This window comes from Lygodium microphyllum, chromosome 9, assembly GCF_053477565.2.
Source record: "Lygodium microphyllum isolate KBCC chromosome 9, Lygodium_microphyllum_v1.1.10, whole genome shotgun sequence".
NCBI classification, from domain to species: Eukaryota; Viridiplantae; Streptophyta; class Polypodiopsida; order Schizaeales; family Lygodiaceae; genus Lygodium; species Lygodium microphyllum.
This window is the reverse complement of record NC_141143.1, coordinates 6,901,350-6,924,331: the sequence shown is the minus strand read 5'-3', so window position 1 is coordinate 6,924,331 and position 22,982 is coordinate 6,901,350. Positions and strand designations below refer to the sequence as shown.

The following is a 22,982-nucleotide window of genomic DNA, read 5'->3' as shown; positions in this document are numbered from 1 at the left end:
CTGTCCAAGGACGGATTCCACAAACACAGCCAATGAAACCGGAGCTTTACCTGTCAGCCTGAGTCGTGGCCTGTCCCAAGAACGCGTGTGGCAGGGCGCAACCCTAACAGTGCAAGAGCTTGAGGGTGGAACACAGGTCTGGCAGTCGACGGCAGCGCGGGATAGTCGAGGGCGCAGGGCTGGGGCCTCGCCAGCAGAAACCCTAAACACAGAGGGCAAACGAGCAAAATGCTGGTGCAGAGCCCGCCGCTCAGGCGGGCGACAGCAGGGCGGGGGCCGCTGACGATGGGCCGACCAGCAGCGGGGCGGGGGACTCAGTCGCGCTCGACGGAACAGGGCGCCAGGGGCAGCCACGGCCGACGGAGCTTCAGGGGCGGGCGACAGGCGACAGGCGACGGGCAGCTGCAGGCGACGGGCAGCGGCAGGCGACGGGCGACGGGCGACGGGGAGCTGCAGGCGACAGGCGACGGGCAGCTGCAGGCGACGACGTGGAAGCAGACGCGTAGGTGCTGACGACGGTGAACCAGGCTATGGCGGCGCGACAGGCGACGCGATCTCGCTCTCCATCTCTCCCTCTCCTGTTCCACTCAGCTCTCTCTCTCTCTCTCTCTGTCTCTCTTTCCCCCCAAAAAAAACCCAATCATCTCTCCTCTCTCTCTCTCTCTCTCTCTCTCTCTACACACACACACTCTCTCTCTCTCTTTCTCTCTGTCTCTCTCTGTCTCTCTCTGTGTCTATATATATGTGTGTGTGTGTGTGGGTGTAACCTCTTATGGAAAGAAAGAAAAAAAAGGAGAGATTCATGCTTACTTTCTTATGACTTCTAAAATTATGGCAGAATTTTGTGTCTCACACAATGAAGCATCAAAAACTTTCAAGGAAGAATTGGGAAGCTTTTCTTTCTCCAAACATCACATTTTTCTCGAATTTCCAAAATAATTTGATCTTGTTCTTTTGCTGCCAAATGAGAAATACGACAATAGAAATGTCAGATGTTGAAAAAATATAAGTTCTATATATTGCTTACCATTCATGGTTAGGTTACCTTAGTAAAAGGATACAGTTTAACTCACCTGTCTGTCGAAGTTTTCTTTTCGCCACAATGCCTCTCTCTTTCACCTTCAATGCTGCATCATCACTCTCTTTTTCCACTGCAAAAAACCACCATAGCCATCCAGTAATTAGTCTCTTTGTTTATTTCTTGAATATTCTACATACATTTCAAATCATTCCATTGTACTTGGGTGAGTTTTTTGCTAGGAAGAAAAACCCATGCTTAGATGGTGACGTACAGAGAGTGAGGGCACCCAAGTTGGGCATCTGCCTTATAGATCCATTTACATATGAGTTGTTCAAAGAAATTCCAATCACTCTTGCAAGGAAGCCTTCTTATAGAGAATGAAAGTGTCTTTGCGATCATGGATTTAGAAGATCATTGGTACACATAGAGAGGCCGTTTACTTAGTAAGATCTCAACCATACTTTGATTCAAGGTGTCAAAGGAGAAGGACGTCTCTTACTCGTTTTCTTTCTTTTTGTGGCTAGGGCTATGAGCAACTTTTTGTTGGGCAAGGGGCTAGGAGGTTGATATCAAAGGCATATGACTGTCCATTTCTCTAGAAGACATCTTTAATGTGAATTGCATGGATGACATGGCCATAAACTCACAAAGGCACACCACTAATCTTTGAGATTTGCACCAGCTATGTAGGCCTTTTGTTAAACTGGACAGCCTTTATTTACTAGGATAGGTCTTTGGATTACGAGAAAACTCTTAGCCTTTTTTTTTCGAGAAAAGAAAATTCTATTATTGTATCCGCTCGGGAAAATGCATTGCAGGGAAAACTATAAGGGTTTTCCAAAAGAAAAAAATGTACAACAAAGGGAAAAGTCGTTTGTTTTTTTCGATAAAAGAAAATTCTGTTAATGATACCTCAAAGAAAATCCCCCAGAGGTAAAATACAGAGTGCAAGGAACTCTATAATTATAGCGTAGCTAAGTGCATCACAAATACAAATGTTGTGTGGACAACCAACCTGGTGGGTAATAATGCCAGACCATCTGAGCAGCTGTATTCTAGAAAGTGCTCGAGTCCTAGGTCTAACACCTCAAAGAAAATCCCCCTGAGGTAAAATACAGAGTGCAAGGAACTCTATAAATTATAGTGTAGGAAAGTGCATCACAAATACAAATGTTGTGTGAACAACCAATCTAGTGGGCAATAATGCCAAACCATCTGAGCAGCCGTATGGTAGAAAGTGCCCGAGTCATAGGTCTGAAGGGAGGCCTCTCTGCTAAAGAGGGGAAGTCTATTACAAGGCCTGAATAAATAACCAATTAGGAGGTTTCTAGCACTACAATATATGTGGTTGATAGTGAAAGAAGGTGCTAGAATCCTATGTCTTGAGAAAAGCATCTCTCCTCCTCCTCATAGTCTTCGAGCTGCCTTGTATTCTCTCCCATCTCCCCCATGAAGCACCTAACATTCTTCTGAAAGAGTGGTTGGCCTAGGAGGTATTTGGATTTGTACTCTGTTGTAGGAGGTGAAAGATTGACAAACAAAAGAAGCGAGAAGCAAAGAGAAGGAGAGACAACAAAGAAGAAGGGCTAGTGGATTTGGAGATTGGTGAGGGATCTTTGGACTTTAACTCAGGTTTATGCCTTGTTCCTCTCCCCTTCATTAGCGATATAGGATTCTTAACCCTAGGAGGCTCCAGTCCTTGCGGGTGGGGATCCTTCTAGACAAGGATCCCTCAACAATAGTGAAAGAGAAGTTCACTTAAGTTGAAAGAACTTGGAGTTTTCAACCCTTTGATATGCATCCCTAGAGAGAAAGGCAAATCACACTCTAGTATAGAGGAGGTAGATTGGCGAGAAGGTGGCTCTCTAGCCACATTAGTTGCAAAGACTTGAGCATTAGACTATGAGCCTCTTCTAGGGTAATATCAAAGATCTTGGATGGTGATGGTTTTGACAGGGGTGAAGTTTGTTGAGAACTTGAGAACAGGATCTCCATCAGGCTCTTCTTGGATAATGCATACATATCTTCTTATGCTTTAAGAACATCTTTTTACAAGATCCATCTGTTTTAGTATACATCAGCTTGTGAAGGAATGAGCTTATTCAGTTCATGATTAAGGCATCATGGCTTCAAAGAGATCCATTGGTCTTAAGAATAGATCACTCTATTGGATTTGTTGGTGGCATAAGTCACCAATAGATAAAAAGATAGGATTAATGGCATGCCTCAAGTCCATGATCAGATAGCAAATGGAAAATTAAATATGGTAAGAGTCTTAAAAGACACAAGAGGTAGGAGTACAAAGGCTTGTTGGAAGGTAAAAGAGATCTTTGGTTTGCTCTGGAGGGAGGATACCCTATATGATGAATTCATTTTTCTATGGAGGAAGAGCAATAGTTGCCAAGAGTTTTTCCCCTACATGTATCATTGGGCAGGAGATCTAGCATCATTCTAAGCATGCCATAATACTAGGAATCAACTCTTGTAAGTGGCAATGCCGCTCATATTAGTTTTTCTACGAGTAATTTGGCGTGGAAATCTTGTCCTAGTGCTCACAACAATTAAAAATATGTTGCACTTGTGAAAATCCCTATATCCACATGATGGGCCTTTGTCCATAGCCCAAGCTATTACATCAAGGTTACATATGAAAGTCTTAGTTGTACCATGGAAGATGACCTTAAGGGCTCTCCTCCATACATTGTTAGGATCTTTAGGTAAAATGAAAAATCCCTAGCTTGGTGGAAAGAAGGCGGCTACTAGATAGCTACACGAATAAATCTTGAGCATGCAAAAAGGGAATAGTAAGGTACGCTGTTTTTTTCTAACTCATTGCACCATTTGGGAATAAGAGACACAAGCACAAGCACCCTCACATCTTTTTCTAATATAAACTAGGGCTTTATATACTCGTTTTTCTCAAATAATTACCACGCCAAGGGAGAAGAAGCACAAAAAGCACCATCAATGGTACTACATGACATGAGGCTTGCTACAACTATATCTAGCAAAACTTAGATGCATGACCACTTGAGAGTTGCACATTTCTTTGAGCACACACTTTTTGCCATTACACGTTGGGATGATCATTCACTTGTTAAGAACCAAGGGGTGAGAGATAAGGAGGAGATAGGAGAGTGTCGAAGGAACCTGTTGTGGAGTGCAAATGCCTCCACAGTAAAGCCACTGTACCAAGGGACCATGTATATGACCCCCTTCGTGGACGCATATGGTGAACTGGTGAGTAACTTACGAGCTGTGTCTGTCAAGCTAAGCCGGACCATGAAGATCCCTCGGCCCATTAGGACCGCCTCCACGATCTGCGCTGTGCCGATGCGCAACGTGGAGTGAAGCCAGTCTCGAAGTTGGGCCCTGGATGGGGAATGTTCTACTACTTGACCATAAATTGCTGTTTCCATTAGCTCCAGCTCCTTAGCTTGGACGGCTAAGAGTTGCTCTCCTCAGAGAGGACGATGCGCAAGGTGTTTGATTGGGGAGCACTCACTGAGTGGGCCGGCGTCTGACCAGAGGTTTCCACTGCGCGTCCCTTCTGAGAGAACTACCAATCATGTCGCGGTGCTACCTGAGAGGGAAAAGTTGCTGCAGGTAGAGGGAGCAACTGGAGGGTGGCGGGATCAATGGCGAGGGGGGGCGGGGGGGAACGCTACTATTTTTGATACACCGTAGATGGATCTGAGGTTGCGGATGGAGGAAGTGCGCTGGGGGGCGGGGGGGGATCTGGAGCAGAGGGTGGCCTAGGGGGGGGGGGTTTTGCGAACTGTCGGGGCGGGGGTGGCAGTCTAGCCTAGGCGGACAAGGGGGGGGACAGCGAAATGTCGGGGTTGGGGGGGTAGTCACGCCTGGGCGGACAGGTGGAGGGAAACAACTAGGTGGAAGGGAAAAGGCTGGGGAGGGGGGGGGGGGAGGGGGGGGAAAACAGTCGTATTTGGGCGGACAGACCGGGTAAAAACTGCCAGGCGAGGGGGAAACGGTCAGGCAGGGCGGATAGACGGGGGGGGAAACGGCCCGCGATCTGTGGGGGGGGGGGGGCGCAATCAGACGCGGAGCGGGAGGGAATGAACAGGCGGAGCGAGGGGTGCGAACGAACTGGGGAACGGGCGCGATCAGATGGAGCGGGGGGGGGGGGGGGGGAAGCTTGCGACGTGACGGTGCTGAGCTGATAGCTGGTATAGTTGATTTGTGATGCTAACTTTGACTGCTACTTTAAAGAGAGATTTTTGCATAAACAATTCACAAGAGAGGTACTAGATATTAAGAAAAAGAAGAACACAAGATGACCTAAAAGCAACCGATATCAAAGAAGAATGATTGAAGCTTAGCTCACTTGGAGGCGACTTCATCAAGAAAATATATTCCTTGAAGAACTTATGGAGATCAAGGTGCTAAAATTTTTTCCATCTATTCCCATTGTGGTAGGAAAGGCAAAATATTTTTATTGAATAGAAGTCTTGCCTAAAGAATCTTATGAAAACTTTCATTCCTTGGAAAAGTTCCTTTTGTAGAAGAATTTTAGCCCATGATCATGATATATGAATGGTCCATCTACATTAGTTTAAAAGGAACAAAATCACCAAGAGACTTGAGGCACGATTTTGCAAAAGAACTTGTGAGTTACGCTATAGTGGTGCTGAAGAGCACTTAATTGAAACATTATGTATTTTTTTCTTTTACCATGTGTGGTGGCCTTTAACCTTTTGTAAAGGTCTAGAAGGATGAGATGAAGAAAGAAAAACAAAAGGAAAAAAAGAAGTAAAAGAAAAAAGACGAGGCATGGTTTTCTACATGAGATGGATGAGAGTTACATGTGTGCCATTTGGTAAATATGTAATAAGTAGAAAGAAGAGATGATTATAAAAACCTAGGCAACAAGGCGTTTGAGGGGGAGAAGAGACATCTTGATTTGATGGAAAAGGAGGTTCCATCAAAGCCTTGGGAGAATAAGAGATTGTTTATTTCTTTTTTGTATTATCTTGGCATCAACAAAGTTTGATTAGCAGAAAGGAGAGTACTTGCCCATGATTGGTGAGAGAAGAGTGATGTGATCATCTGTATATCATCCAAGGACACACTGAAATCAAGGCCAAGAGAGAGAGAAACGTGAAGCTATGACATCTCGGCCCTTGGTCTATGAGTGGGGAGGGGAAAAAGACTTGACAAGCAGTGCAAAATTCGAAGTAGGAGATGAAAGCCTAGCACATCCTAGCTCAAATCAAGGTCCTTAAGGTTTTTGGAGAATTTCTCCAAGGCTCGTGTGCATAAAAGGAAAATTTCCCCTATGATAAATTTGACTTTATAGAAGGTTCCAACTCAGAGCCAAGTAATTCCTTTATGTTGTTATTTTCATGTATCTTGATCTTGCCTAGAAGAACTCATAGTTTTTATTTTAAAAACTATTGATTCTTGATTTAAGGGTGAAGCATGTGGTTTGACTTTGTATACAGTCAGGTTCATCCTCTCAGAGTGCAAAAATTCAACCATCATAAGGGTTTGTGTGGATCCTCTGAAATCTAAAGATTTCTCGGATTTTTTTGCTAGCATTCCAAAGTCCTTATCTCACGCTAATAAATACTCAATGAGTATTTTAACTTGTGGTCTTTTGAATGTGATGACCTATTAATTAGTTTGAGATTTTTTAAAGGTTGGAAGGTTCAAAATTTTTCAAAGCAATTCATGTGTGCCTCAAAATACACTAAATTGAATGAAGTTTTTTTAAAGGTAAAGTCATCTTGCATCAGATATATGACTTTCTTATGAGGAAACTCTTGAGTTTCTTGAGTCATCCAAGTTGGTGCCTCTTCCAAAAATTTAAGAAATTTCTCGGTGGTGTCAAAAAAATCATAATGCTGGTTGTTTAATATCAAGGGTTTTGAGTATCATGTTTTCTTTGTTTCATAAATCTAGTGTCTTGAAAAGAAGAAAGAAGTTTACCCACTTCAAGAAAAGAAAGTTTTTAACACCTTCAAACTCTTTGAAAGCTCTTTCATGTATTTATTGGATGATTGGCACACTATATATTTTGAGAAGTGTTTCTTGGGGTCCTTTCTAGTGGAGAAATGTTGTTTTGAGTCTGAATTGTTTGTTGAGAGAAGGTTAAGGCATTTGATTGCTAGATTCTGTGTGTGAGTTGTATGAGAGAATGAGGTGAAGGTTGAGCACTGAGCTACAAGAGGCTAGGGAGTTTGAAAGTTTCGAGAAATATCTTCCTTAATTGAACCCTAGGTCGAACATTGACTCCACTTACCAACCCTCCTTTTGTTTCATGTTGGGCCCTGGGTGTGGTGTCCTCATCTCATCTAAAACCCAACAACCACTTGGCCTTGAGGCGGTCCCAAGGCGAGACCTTTGAGTCTCCTCTAGCTCTTCACATTTTGCGCATGATGCAGGTGTTAAATAGATATGGAGCAATGAAGCTGCTGTATACCAGAGCACAAGTGTGTACAACTACATGAGCTATGGGCAACCAGTAGAGTGCTCTTAGACTCTCTCTCCAACAGGATGTAGTGTGCATGAATGATGACACAACAATGATGATACAACAATGATGAACATAGAGGAGAGGTGGCCTCTAATAGGCTGAAATAGAGCAATAAATGGATTAGGTCATGCAGCAATAAATAGGGAGATAAATGTAGGTTGGCCATGCTGAAATGAGCTACCCTTTGAAGTTTCCACAGGTTGGACATGCACCCACCAAATGTTGGACCATTGAAGTTCTTGCACAACCCATGAAACTATGCTAATACCCCCTCTCACATCATGTATGACAAGTACAATGAAATATATAGTGACGAAAGATCCACCATAGTACATACAACAATGACAATCAAATAGGACCATGGATACCCAAGCAAAGGGTAACCAAGCCACCACCAAGGTGCCTCAGAAGGACACTGAGTCCATGTTGATCGTACCAATCCTTGACCATAAAGTAGAAATAGTTGAATCTGGATTCTTGTCACGAATCACCTCCATGAAAAGCACATCATGACCATGGGTTCTTCGCCTAGACCAGCAAAGCGTTCCCTTCTGTGGAAGAGACTAGGAGCAAAGGCTACTCTCTGTCTCACCTCCCATCATAAACCTAAAAGGCAAACCAACTCCATGATTTAAATCTGCTAGACCTCATTGGTGTATGTAGAAAGCCATGCTTAATGTCCACCACAGCCTCATCTAGATGAGGCTAGCATGCCCTACCTCCACCAATTGTTCACACTCCCTCTTTGGCATTGGAGAGTTGTGAGGGATGATGGCACCACTAGGGCTAGAAGAACGATTTCAGGGTCATCATGGCCTTCACTATATGACAGAGGGTAGCCTTTGCTCCTAGTCTCTTTCCACAGAAGGGCTAGAAGAACCGATTTCAGGGTCATCATGGCCTTCATACTCCTGTGTGTATGACCATGCATCCTCGCTCTTTTGCAAGGATGCCTCATGTAAACCTAGCTGGGGTGCATGTAAGAGCTGCCTGGATGAAGGAATGGTGGATAATCTCCAACCAGCTGGTAAGCTAGATATGGCACCTTGAGGCCATTACTTTGTCCCTGAGAGTGAGCCCTGTATGGGAAGCAAAGCAGATAGGTAGGAATGCATCAGCTGAGGGTGTGCAGGGAGTTGCACTGGAGTTTCTTTGATGAATATAGATGATTGGCTGCTGTCTTGTTAGTCTCGCCTGCTTCTTCAGTTTGTTGGGCTGGTGTCTCTTGAGCTACTTGAGTGTCCAAAACCTTTTGGGCTGATCCCAATGCCGAAGGGAAAGGGAAAATCAAGGAGGAAAAGAAGGGAGAGGCTTGGGAGAAGTGGGGCTGCAAGGGGTCAGAGGCATGCTGCCATCAGAGAATTCAGGAAAAGGGGGGGGTGAAGATGCAAAGTAAGTTGAGAAAGGTAGAGGCAGCTGAAAGAGACTGCAGGGGTGGGAAGCAGGTCTGAGGAACAAGTGATGCAGAATGGATGAACAAATGAAGGCTGGCAGAGGTGGCATAGGCAGTGGACATGTGGCACAAGGTTGTGGGAAGGTGGCCCAAGCATTTGGGGGGAGGGCAGTGCACTGGACACCACCACATCTTTTGGAAGGAGGCAAGAAGCAGGAGGGATGCATGTGAACATAATGAGGATGAAACAATTGAAATCCTTTTGGAAAGTAAGGGACGTTGATAAACAACTGCTATCATAGGCCAGCTTTGAATGAGTCAAAGCAATAAGGTTCGATAAAATAGACACAGGCAACCAACTCCATGGCCGGATGCCCTTCTGCACCAAAAAAGAATATAACAGCTCCAAATATTTTCAAATAACAAAGCTATGCTCCCCCTTCTCCATTTTTTTGGTTTTTTAATGATTCAATTGGAAATGTTGTTGTAATATAAGGAACTAACTTGATTTCTTACAGAGCCTGGCCTCAAAGACATATTGCTGGTACAAACTTGATGCTTGTTGCTGACATTTCAGGTTCCTCTGTTGAAGTATCTCCAACTTCCTTTGCAACTGCTCTAGATGGATACTTTTTTCCTCAATCCTTTTGTCATGTAAAATTTTTATGTGCTCCAGCCTGGCGCATGATCATTACTCTTGGCTTAAAAGCATGAATTTCATAATTCAAGTTTACAGCAGGAAATTTTCAATTGCTTCGGTTATGGTAAAACTTTACAAGTACAATACAAAATCTTGGCCATAGGCTGTCAGAAGTCATCACAATTGACTAGGCACTTACAGAACCTAAGTAAGCCTATTATTGAAATGAATGGTCAGCTTCCAATGATTATGTGAGGTTTTGAGAGTTTTTTCTTGAGTCAAAAAATCATTTTCTTCAAAGTATATAGAGAACCAGCTTATGAATCAGGTACCTGCTCTCTAAAGCTGAGCTCTCAGTTGCATTAGTCATATCCTCTCCATTCTTTATGACCGTTTGAAGAGCTGCCAAAATGTCAGGTGATTAGTTTCACAAGGGGCATATTTGTCTCCATTTTTTATGACCATTTGAAGAGCAGCCAAAATGCTACATCATTAATTTCATGAGAGGCATATTTGTCTTGAAGCATCATAATGTTAAAAGAATAAATATGCATAAGAAAAGTTCAAGCACCATGACAAGAGGCCTTTATATGGTGTGTTATGTGTAGGATGAGAGAGTCACCGTATTTTGGCATAAATAGAGTACGCAATTGAGAAATGGGTAAAATACAAGTTAGTGTGGAGTCTCAAGGATGACGATATTTTATGTCATGTCTCAAGTTGGTGTTTACTTTCATTTGTTGTGCGATCTCTTTCACAATTTCTACAGAACGATTTTGAAGGAGGTTATGGTCCATAAGAACCTGTCCATCTCAAAAAGGTATAAGTTCCATGAATGTGGATGAGAATCCCTAGAGATTCTGACAGGGAGGGATCAGTTTTTAGCAACAAAGATGGATAATCAATACACACATCCCTAAAACTATGGATGAAACAACATAGTGAAGTAACATCGTAATAAAAAACACCTTCTATGAGCGCTGTAATCTGCACTACTAAAGGGCTTTGAATATTCAGAGGTAACATGAATGCCTTATAATATATAGTTTGGAATGTATGGAATCACAAGATGGACAAACATGAAGCAAGGAAAGTTGACTTAAAGTAGTTGGGGTGAGACAGCCAACAGCCCCCTCTTTCCCTAGGGGAACCTAGTGCAGCCCGCATGGGATTCCAGCACTTTCTTCCTTCTCTAGGTGCACATGGTCTCACATTAAAGGCCTCCTGGTTGGTTATTCATTCATGATTTGTAGTAGACTTCCCCTTGTTACATAAATTTTTTGATATGGAAATCCCTTACATGGCTGATTTGTATTTTACATTTTTCCTAGGAAATGTTTTCCAGGGACTCTTATTGATAGAATTTTTTCTCTTCTCTGAAAAACAAAAAAAACCTTGAAGAGGTAAATTACAAAGTTAGAGCATGTGACCCAGATTCGAGGATGCAAACCTTTCTTAGATGGTTGAGAGAGATTTAGACGAGGTGCCTCTAGAGAAGAGGGAGGGAAAAGAGAGGGCAGCTAGAGCTTCTCTTGCAGCTTTTTAGCGAGAGGAGAGATGCCCTAGATGTAGATGGGTGCAGGCTGCCAAAGCAGAGATAGATGCAATGGATGAAGCTATATTGGAGCACGTGTATCATGCTCCAGCATCCTTTGGATCCAGGCAGAGGATAGGGTGAACAGGGATCTTTCTGTATTATGGGACCCAGACACTTTAGACAGAGAGTTAAGAGAGTTGGGAGAGTATATGGTTCTATAGCCAGGCCAGGGATCCAAGAGGTTGGATAGGGAGGGTTCCAAGAGTTAAGAGAGTCAAGAGAGTAGATGGTTCTATAGCCAGGCCAGGGTTCCAAGAGGTTGGATAGGTGGCTAAAGATTATTACATGAAATTTCTTGGATCTATGACCAAACACCTAGACTATGAGAGAGAGTGACAATTTGGTGGAGCATGAGGACAGTTGTCACTGACAGTACGAGCCAACATTTGATGACACCTTTCATAGAGATAGACCATGCAAAAGCCTTGGTGGCCTTGCCTTCTGGCAGAGTAGTGAAGGAGATAGGTTGCTTAGGTTGTCCGTATGCAACATGTCTAGTAGCCACTAGGGCAGACGGAGCAAATGGTGTAGCAGTAGGAGGCACAGCTCCACTGGATTGCCAGTTAGAGTGGAGGCAATTGCAACAGTCTATGGTGGTTTTCTAGGAGGAAGACCTTGGGCCTTAGTACAACACTCCTCATCCACATGGCTTGACCTTTGACAGTGTGTGCAAAACCTATTATTCTTAGGAATATGCTGCCAAAGGGGTCGTGTTTCTTTGGTTCTATCCGAGGAAGTGGTGTCATCCTTGGTTTGGCTTGCCTTTGCATCTTGCCAGTTCTTGCCACCATTGGTGGATTTCTTCCCAAAGAAGAGGCAGTCAACCCTTGCTTCTTTGAATGGATGTGTGTGGAGGACTTCTTGTAGACGTGATCATGCAGTCTCCCATAACACAAGAAGTGACACTCAAACTCATAGAAGGTTGGTAATCTAGGTAGTGAGATAATGTGCTAGATAAAATGGAAGTATTTGTCAGGCAACTTGTTCAAGAAGAATGTGACCTGATGGTGATTTGACTTTGGAGAGCTAGTAGTGGGAAACTCAGTTAGTGAATGTCGATACTTGGTTAACTTGATTGTCAGATCATCCCCTTCCTTATTAATGAAAAACTCTTTGAGCTCAAAATCAAGATTGATACGTCGAGTGCGATCTTGTGCCACATAGCGGTCAAGGGGATGACTCCAACGCTCAGACGCAAGGGGAAAATGTTGTAATTGAGAGTGGAAGAAAGCAATCCCTATATTAACTTAACATTGGCTATGGCATTGTGGACTCTCCATTGACGGATGTGATCAAAGTGAGATAATCGAGGGTTTATTCCCGAAGTCCCTGAGATTCAAGAACTTGTTGCATGAAGTTCGACCAAGTGGTGAAATTCAACCCCTTAAAATGAGTCTTATCTATGAAGGCATTTTTGGCCGTTGCAACAGGAGTGGTAGTGCTAGGAGATAGAGAAGGTGTCATTGGGGTAGGGTGAATACGTGGGATAGCGTGGGGAAACGGAGTACACTTGGGAAGGACTGCGTAGGGGCATGGTAATTGCCTGAGAAGTCCATGGTAGAGGGATACGTACACGGGTAGCAGAGGATGGAAATCCCTACGTAGGAGTAACCCAAGGGATGTGTGACAACAATCCATAAGCACAGGAGGGATATCCTTGCATCTAAAAGGTTATGTGGAGGGTTTGTGAGTATCCTGGGGTAGTGAGGGGGATGACCATCACAACCATCCTATAGTGGAAGGATGTGATAAAGTGAGGGTATGTGGAAGGTATAGTGTTAAAGGGTAGCATTCTTCCTAACGATGCACCAAGAGGTGGAGTGAATGGAGGGTAGGTAGATCGTGGGATGGAGAAAGAGAAAGTGTTAGGAGCAGAGATGAAAGGAATGTAATTCCAGATTTGGAATGAAGATATGAGTAGATCAGAATATGAAGAAGATAGTGTTGGGACGGGAGAAGTGTGGTTTACTTGCTCAAATGAAACAAATGGTAGAGATATACCTAATGAAGGGAATCTATTTCAAGAGCCTCCTCTAATAAAGTTAACATGCTAAAAATCAACCGGATCTTGCACAACAAAGGAAGAAATAGGAGAGGGTTTTGACTCATACGACTCAAAAGGATTATATGAACTTGACATAAGGCCTAGCTGAGATAAAGGAGATGGATCATTAGATGTGCCAAATGTCGGGGTTCCTCTAAGATCAGGGAAATGGCCAGTCTCACCGATTGGTCCAAAGGGAGTGGTAGCACTCGTTGGAGAAGTATTAACCGAATTGTACGTGATGTGCAAATACTCCTCAAACTCTTTGTCTGTAAGATGACCAAAATATAAGAAGAAGATGGTAAAGGTGAAGGTGTGTCTACCTCCTCGAGACCATAATGCCTTCTCAGATCCTCCATTATCAGAGCCTCCAATGATGAAGAAGCCTGACAAGGGATCATAGGATCCTTAGAAGAAAGTGCCTTAGACATTATGAGTCAAAATTGAGTCGTGTGTGAGTCTTGCACAAAGACTAGCCTCCACAATCATCATAGGATACTCTTTAGAAGAGCACTAGCTTTGATACCATGTGAAGATATGCTAGGGTTTGCACTGAGAAAACATAGCATGTATGACTAAGACTGAAACACAAAGACTCAAATAGAGACGAGCAAAACTCAAATCCTAAATGCAAAATGCAAAAAATCAAAACTCAAACACAAAGACAAACATAGAGAGAAAAAACTTTAAAGTGAATGAATGCTGTAAATGAATGTAAGAGGATACAGAATGCCTAAGGGTCTAAGCAATGTAATGTTAGAGAGTGATGTCCACTGGAGGCGGATTCCAAGTGCACTGACCACCAATTGGATTGTCGGAGTGCAAGAAACATCAAACATTGATCGCCAAAGTATGAGGGAATTGAGGTGACAACAAGAGAGGTATTTACTGATGTAGATGGCCTACTGGATAGCAAAAATGCAAGTATTGCAACAATCGCCTTGTGGGAGAGATGGCACCAGCTTGTTGCTTGGCACCAAATGTTGAAAATGCAGGCTGATCAAGTGCTATGATGATGCAGCAGATGGAGACCTCCAAACATCAAGGCAATGGCTGAAAACAGGCCGTGTAGGGCTGGATAGTGATGGGCTGCAGTTTGTGATGGCTGGACAGTAGATAGTAGGTGGCTGATGGCTGAAATCTGCAAGGTAGAGTGAGAAACCTGCGCCAAAGGATCAGGTTGAATGGTGGGCATCTCGTCTATTTATAGATATTGAAGGGTGCACCAAAAAATTAGGGTTTTGGGGGACTAGTGAAACTCTCCTAAACCATGCACCAATTTGTGCTTTTCATTAATTAAGCATGTTTTGGGGCTGTTTAGAAATGCTAATCAGCTGTAAAGCGTGTTATAGCTCAACTTGAGGTGCATCCATGCTATAGACCTATAGGATGTCTCGATTGTAGAGGTGCTCTCTAGGATTTAGATAGAGATTGCTTACACTCTCCTTGGGACGCAGACTACATGGTAACTCAAAGCATGAGGAGGAAATATGCTTTCCAAGGACGCGGGATTTAGACACTTTCTTCCATCTTGAGTCACACATGGTTTGGCATCTTAGATTACTTGGCTAGCTTTTTATCCAGCCCTTATATCAGATTTCGTGCAGCATTTGGATGTCATTATTTCAAAGTCATATACAATATTCTTATTGTATTACTTTTACCTCAGGTTCATTTTTCGGGCTGCTCATTATTATCGAATTTTCTATTGTTTGGGAAACCCGGGAGGGGGGGGGGGGAAACGTTATGGAGACTATCATAGAAAGAGTACCCATAGAGTGGAGAATCGCTACAAACTAGGCTGGTTTCTTTACTACAGGAAATATTCTTCTTGCAGTGGTCACGAGGACTAGTTGAGAAAAAAACACATACAATTACATCTGCACTAAAATATGTGACATGTCCTATTCAAACAAGTCATTATTTCTTTTCAGTTTGCTTGGTTATGGCATTTGTAAATTATACAAGCAAACCAGGTGAAATCCATGTCTTTGAGTTCAAAAATTCTGTTGTAACAAAAATTGTCACCATGAAGATAATTTTGTTGTACCAAAAAAATGTCAACACAGAAAATTTTGTACTCTTTTTGTGATTGATACAATTACCCATTACAAAAGAAAATGAATGCTATGCTAATTGGTACTCTGTTATATAAAGTGGTAGCACCTTTGGTGTTTCGAAGAAGCTGTATGAAACTGATTTTTTCATACAAAATCTTTTCTAGCATTTGGAGTCTTTCAATGTCCCATTGCACTTCATAGATGCCCTTTTTGAAATCCTTCATTCCAGTCAAAATCTTTACCTGGAGAATTGATCAATGGTCACTGTGCATATCAAAGTTCTTACGAATGACTCAAAATTTAGCTTGTCTAACTAAAGATACAGCGGCCATAGATGCCTAAAGAAGTACGAATTGTATGACAGCATGGAATTATCATATGGATTGGCACTACAAACCACTGGATGGTTAGCCCTCTTATTAGACATTTTATTTGCTTGTGAGCTTCTTAACAGTGCCATATCTTGACCTCAAGAAGGGAGGTCTTAGCATACGAGGTACGATGGGGAGAGAGGAGGACAAAGATGCTCTTGCAATAGCAAGAGGGAGATATAAAGGAGGGAATCTAAGAAGAGAAAGAGATGGAGAGAGTTTGAGAAGGTAGCAAGAGGGAGATATAAAGGAGGGAATCTAAGAAGAGAAAGAGATGGAAAGAGTTTGAGAAGGTAGCCAGCTCTTGGCCAGATGGAGACCACTGAGAGATTTGTTAGCAGCTGCCCATGTAGCAATCAGACAACAGCACAACATGGAGATTTCTCACTCTCCATCTCTGATAGTGGATTCATACATGTAGGACGTGATAATATTTGTGACAGGCAATTCAGTAGGAGGACTGCATTACAGAGGATGTCCTTAGCAGAGGAGATGTTTGGAGTTGGGAGGAGGATTCTAGAGTTAGTTTTGTTATTCTCAAGATGAGCGAGGACCTATAATTGTTATGCACAGTCACCACGTTAAAATCCTCTCCAAAAAGAGATACTAATTGAAAGTCAGGTGGTGGTACAAAGCTTAGTTTCCCTCACATGTAGAGGCCCTCTGGGTCAGTCCATTGCATAACACAATGGGAGAAGACAGAGCTAGGCAGAGGTGGAGCCTCCCTCGTCGGCCAGGATCAGTTAGAGGACATGTTATTTCTCTCATGAATAGTCATAGGACTCGGTGTGCCAAGGGAGTATTCTGCTGACAATATCTTCACAAAGCTCTGGTTGGAGTGTCTACTAATGTTTGGTTTTCTTAACAAGCAACATCTCCCTACCGATCATATAGACTGCAGCTGAAAGGTGTAACTAGGAGAAAGCCACACTTTTTGGGCTCCAATAATTGGGGCTGCAAAGATTAGGTCAAACATTGGAATTACTGTGGTCATTGCAATTAGTAGAGATAGGACATTCGCTTTTATGGTTGAGGAGGATGACCACCTCCACTGCGAGGGCTTTGATAAGACAATGTTCATTGGATGCTCCAGACAGAGGATTAGAGTAGTGGTGCACTTTGAGAGGAAGTGGCACTTTGGCCTAGAGCCAGCCATTTGATTTGTAGATGGATGGGGATATTAGGTAGAGGACGTCTTAATAGATATTACAGTGGAATCCAGGAGAGCAGGTGCGGAGGGACCTGTTCCTTGATATGCCATGTGACATGGCCTTCTTTGGCAATACAATTAGGATGGGGAGGAGGATACAGGAGAGCAGGATTAGAGCACAGCCAGCAGCCACCTCCTATTGGCATGGAGAGGGAACCGTAGATGAGATCTTATATGACTTTTGGAGGAGGCTACATGACAGCTTTAGGTCTAGGAAGATATTTGTCATCCTATTGCTTGTAGCTCATAGGAGCTTAGCGGCTGGCACTTGGCTTGGATATTGCAGGGACCTAGTGGCAGTGGGGGCTTGGTTTTGGGCAGCATCATACTCCTGTGCTCTAGATGCAAGGCAGCATAGGAGACCTAGAGACATAGCCTATGGTAATTGAAGGAGGGCTCTTTGGACAGTGTTCAGAGGCACTCAAGGGTAGATGATAACAGATTGGGAGCATTGCCTGGGTCACTGACAGGGGATGTATGCGTGCCTATACAGGGGGGCATCTGTTACTTTATTTCGAACCATGATCTGAGGGTGATTCAGGCTCCTGACTTTTTAGGAACTTAGTTAATAACATGACACAGCCACAGATGGAGCTGATTGCTAGTATTAGATCATGATACATTTGGAATGCCATGTGCAAAAAGGGCATAGACCATCACACTATCTCTGGCTCAAATGGCTCAAAACTTCTCTTGCGTATCTGGACAGATATTAATAATCTTAATCAGAACAAAATGGGATTGAATAAAACGTTGCAACAGACACAAAGGTTGCAACAACATAACAGCATTCTTTTGAATATGAGAGATTTAGTGCAAGTAGAGAAAAACACACAAAGTACGTGAAATTTGGAATCTTGCAGGGGTCCTATAAGGTTGCTCCATCTCCCCTAAAAGATGGTGTCATCGTGAATTTTTGGCAAAAAAAACTCACAATTTGGCTTTTGAGGAGTACATTCTAATTGTCAAAGGTCCCTTTTTGACTTTTTTTGGGGTGGGTTGGTTTTTTTTTTTGGGTTGTTGGGGGAGAGGAGAGGAGGGGGTGGGGGGTGTGTGTTCCAAGGGAAACTAGTTGGTTTCGCAGTTCCATCTGCTGAAAAGTGAAACCTGTTGCAACCAAAGTTGTTACTGTTGAGCATGAGGCTAGACCAGACTACTGATATAATTAATCACCTTTAGGTTAGCTTCTCTTAAAATCACGTCATTGAATTCTTCGATCAATGTCTTGGGAAGTAACGCAGCATCTTTATAATCTCCAGCTAGAGGATTCAGCTCAATCTCTATAAGTCCTTGTTTTATATGCAAAATAAGTGCTAGGTTCCTCCTTTTCTTCTCTCTTTTTTCCCGAAACTCTAAAATGTAAAAGAAAACCAGTTTCAATCAGATTATATTTGACAGCATATAGATAAATTAGAGTCCACATCTTTTTTCATGTTTCTTAATACCATAAATATCAGATTGGATGACTTGAAGAAGGTATGAAGAGACTGAGGTACTTATTAATAGAAACTTCTTTTGTTTTGGAAAATACATGAAAGCTTAACTAGGTAAAAAGAAATAACACCCACTAGAGTTGAAATGACTTATGAGAACAAAAATGATGAGTCAACCAATCCATGGTATATCTCATCATGGACTAGAAAAAAAGAAAAGGAAAAGTTAAATTGAAGGGGTTTCTACAGTTAAAATAGAAGTTAAGGTTGCAGTCCATAATGTGACCTATACTTCAAAATTTCCAAATATGTATGTTACATGCAATGTAGCTGAGAATTCTTGTCCTCTATCTGTTTGTATTGTTAATGGATTGTTTTGTGTTTTGGGAGTTGGGTATGCACGACTCGGTCATGCAAACGCAATCACAAGACCAAACCCTTAAGCCTCTGGCTTCGTTAGACTATGCTGCTTGTTTCCACTCCCTTCAGTTGATAGCTCCGGGAAGACCAGCATTACATTGGCGAGGATAGGCATCAAGCACCCCATTTAGGCACCCAGGCAACTTAGGACCCGAGAAAGGATCATCCTAACCTTCAGTTGGTAAAACACCCCACCCTGACAGGTTACCGCAAAGGGAGTGCCCTCTAGATACGCCACCTATGAAGCCACCTAGGTCAAACAACCAAATAAATTACTAGAAGATGTGCTTGCTGAACTCTTTGTCAGTGGCTTGGAAATAAACATGCAGTTCCAAGCGAGGATGAGAAACCCTAAGTCACTAAAGGAGGCAAAGGTTCAAGTAGATGATTATGAGAGATACATTCAGAGGTGTTGGGAGAGTTGTTGGAGTTTTTTTGTACCCTTGAAATTCATAAGGATTGACAACATTTGTTGAATGTTAGTCATGATAGAGGTGCAAATGAGAGGCGCTAGACCCCTAGACTAATGGTAACTTGTTTTGGTGAAGCTAACCATGTGGTGATATCGCAAGATCTAAGCTCTTCGGCACATGATAGTCATGCCTTTGGGGTATTATCGTCATCTCCCTTACTGGATTGAGATATGACAAGCATGAAGCCTCCAAACTGACTGTTGCTGCTGCTGCCTTGACACTGTCATGCTTGCAAGCACGCAAGAGCTGCCTCCACTTACACCCTTTCTCTTGCTGACCTTTAAAGTGCATCCTCTTTTTTCAAGAAAAACCTATTAATAACACCTTGGAAAGAGCCCCTAAGGGATAGAATAAAGTAAACAATGGGCCTTGTCAGGGACTGCTAAGTACTTCATAAATGCAAGGCCTCGATAGACAACATGTGTGGTGGGTGGTAATGCTAAACCATATGTGACTTAAGGTGGAAGAAGCTGCTAGAGATCCATTCCCGCATAAAAGCATCTCCCCTCCTCATACGTTCACAATCACCCTGCAATCTCTCCTCATACATTCACAGTCACCTTGCAATCCCTCCCATCTCCTACAGTAGATTGATGGCATTGCTACACCTCATGGTTTAAATGGACCAAATAATAATGCTAGCAATCAGATCCCATTTGCTGCTATGCCCATTGTGTCAAAATGATTGAGTGACCAGAGAGATAGTAGGGTTTGTGGGGGAAAACACAGAGAGTGTACGACAAACATTGAGAGAGAAAAGAAACTCAAAAAGATGAATCATGCTAATGAAGTGAAATCTGATACAAGGGTGCTGTAGCACGAAGGATGCCCTGGAGTGCAAGAAGATTGCCGAAGAAGCCTCTAAGTTTGCAAACGTAGGATGAGGAGGTGTTGCCTAGAGTAGGGAGACTGCTGTCAAAGGGTGAGACGCCTCTGAATCTGCAAACGCAGGGATGAAGAGTGGTACCTATGAGTAGGGTGACAGCCGATGAAGCCTCCGTCTGCAAATGTAAGGCTGAAGAGCTAACACCAGCTATTGGGAGTGATGCCAGGTGGTGAGGATGAGCCAAATGCTGAAAATGCAGATGAAGATAGTTTCTGGGAGTGAAAAACCAACTGTGGAGTGACGCCTGATGTCTGAAGAAGCAGCCAGGAACCAAAACGCAAGGTGCAATTGCCTCTGATGATGATGGATACTGACGCCTATGATGGAGGAAGGCCGCTGGCTGTAGAAGAACTCCACCAAGTTGCCAAACGCAATGTGATGGTTGACGCTGGATGGGTGGATGAAGTCACCAGTTGGAGAAGACTAATGCCAAGATGATGGAGCTACTGCCAACTATGGAGGTAAAGCGCCAGTAGAAGATGAGGTAGGCTACCACCAAAACGCAGATCGAAAGATGGAGGAGACTCGGGCCTGATGATAGGGAGAGCTGGTGGAAGGAGAGAGTGTTAGAAGACTAACGGAGAGAGAGTGGGAGTGACAGACTGAAGGATCAGCAATAAACAAATGAGTGACAGAGATAGCCTATAAATAGGCAAGAGACTATCTAGGGTGGCGCTTGGAGGGAGGGTGCTAGCTGTCTAGGGTGGTAGCCCAAAAAGGAGCGCAAAAGAGGAGTGAGAAGAGAGAGGAAGATCCACCATGTAATCTGAAAATTTCACCTAAAAGGAGATCTATGAAGATAGTCAAGAGATAAGATGAGCTGTAGAATTCGAAACTCAACCTTGGGAGAGAAGCCACTAGCTCCTTGACTCCATGTTGGAAGGAATACGAAGACCTAGTCACCAAGTCGCTGCTGAAGATCCAAGGGCCCCGAACTAGATAGATTCTCTAGATCTTAGGAATCAGTAGAGGTAAAATTGCTTGAAAGAGAGCCAAACCTCGAGAGTAAAAGATGATGGATGAAGAACTTCATGGCATGTAGAGGTAAAATTGCTTGAAAGAGAGCCAAACCTCGCGAGTAAAAGATGATGGATGAAGAACTTCATGGCATGTAGGGTCCCCCTCTGAATCTCCAGGAGTAGAAGTAGGAGCCTCCTCTGAAGCCGAAGAAGAATGGGAAGCCCCCTCTAAGGGCAAAGTAAGAAAATCCAACCACCCATGGCTCACGAACTCCGAAGCATCTCATGACAAAGGAAGCGCCGCTGGTTGTGCTGAGGAAGGTATTTGGGGATCGGAAGGAGCAGAAGCCAAAGAACGGCCAAAGGTGTCCTCTTGAACCTGAGTAGAAGAGGGTGGGGAAGAAGGAGGCTTAGGTTGAGCCAAGGGGAACAATCACGAGCTCTTAGGGAAGTGGACTGTGGAGGAGATGTGGGTTGCGGAAGGCATTGGACCCAGAAGTAGATGGGGAAAACCTCCGCATAGTGTGGTGGTCTCCAGGAGGGCTTATCACCTCGTATGGTCTTAGAGCCTCTGTGGGCTCAAAAGGACTTAGTGTGCGTTGGATGCGGCTTATTGCCTTGAGCATAATACTCTAATAGCTGATGTAGAATGATCTTTGTGGCCTAGAAAGAAGAGGTAGCACAGGAAGTGCCTCGTGGAAGATGCATATACTCCAAAGGGGTGGGGAGCAAAGGTCGATGTCGACAATCTTCGGTGGGATGACTGTTCTTGCCGTAGTAGTAGCACCCAGTAGAAGTGCAATCTATCGGGGGAGACGCCATGGTACCGGTGTGGTAACCTTGGCCCACTCTACTTGTGAGAAGTCTAGCATGTGGATCTTGCTATAGTGCTAGCCAATAAGATGAAAAAGTGATTCCCTTGAAAATCCTTGTATCCACATGTTGGGCCTCTATCCATGATGCGAGATACTTACCCCTAGGTCACTATCATAGTCTCAACTATACCTAGGAAGACCATCCTAGGCTCTCCTCCACACCTCCTAGGCCCTCGGGAAATCCCATAGGCAATGCCTTTGAGTCTCCTCAATTGCTTCCCATCTCACGCATGCTATAGGAACCTTGCCATAACCACATTAGGCACCAACCGTCAAGCTCCTATGCACTAGCGATAGGAAGAGTGAGATCTTATTGGGTTTGAAGCAATAATCTAATCTCCTCTAAAAGTCTGTCAAGAAAGGTGCAAGGATACCGTTTGTACCAATACTGAGTAGCAGCTTGCTCTACTTTGATCTTGCTCATAAGTATTCTCCTCCCTAACCTGGTGGTCTAGCTAGAAACGACTACATCACAAGATCTATTGAGGAACGAGTCTCTTCAAACCCACTCTCCTAGATCCCATTGTAATCTTTGTGAAGGTCTTCTTTGGTCGGCCCAATGTCTGAAACACTCCATCGTGCAACTAGCTAGGTCTTATTGAATGTACCATCTCTTGTTGCAATGGGCCACTAGTTTGATCCTTTGGTAGGAGCAAGATGTGAAAGCTACTTGATCGAAGTCCTCTCTCATAAGTCAGTTGTCGTCCTCCATATTAAAGGTAAAAACTCTCTTTGTAGAGCACACTCACACATAGTAGGATGTTTTCTCTTGAGAAGAGACCTATCCAAGTTTGAGATGTGCATACTGTTGGGTTTAACTAACACCTATGCTCACAGAGGATTGTTGGTGATCTATAGTAGGACATTAGGGCACTTCTTACTCTTCGTAAGAGAGGGTTTTTCCCCTAGTCACATTATTCTCTATTTGTGTGTTTATGTTACACAGTTCGGTCACTTACCGCACTTTACACACTTTCGGGTGTGAACACACCTTAAGGAGCTTACACAACCCTAAGGTTTAAGGGTTGTACTATATACTTTCACTTACACATTGGGAATTGAATTGTGTGTTGAGCTGTGTCTATACTCTCACTCTCTCTCTAC

General features: G+C 43.4%; 1 protein-coding gene across 14 annotated transcripts in view; it reads right to left on the bottom strand.

Annotated features, from left to right (window-relative positions):
• LOC148030783 (uncharacterized) overlaps window positions 1–22,982 on the bottom strand; it is a 385,751-nt gene that overhangs the window by 18,727 nt on the left and 344,042 nt on the right. For 8 of the 14 annotated variants that reach the window (XM_087684297.1, XM_087684298.1, XM_087684294.1 and 5 more), the window contains 6 exons: window positions 18,006–18,184; window positions 15,358–15,493; window positions 9,883–9,952; window positions 9,415–9,587; window positions 1,074–1,151; window positions 811–957 (listed from right to left, as the gene is read on the bottom strand). In XM_087684297.1, the coding sequence (XP_087540423.1) occupies window positions 875–957; window positions 1,074–1,151; window positions 9,415–9,587; window positions 9,883–9,952; window positions 15,358–15,493; window positions 18,006–18,184 (719 nt within the window). In that variant the 3' untranslated portion in view covers window positions 811–874. Of the gene's footprint in view, window positions 1–810; window positions 958–1,072; window positions 1,152–9,414; window positions 9,588–9,882; window positions 9,953–15,357; window positions 15,494–18,005; window positions 18,185–22,982 lie in introns of those variants that run through there. The other 6 variants (XM_087684301.1, XM_087684303.1, XM_087684304.1 and 3 more) reach the window with 6 other exon arrangements.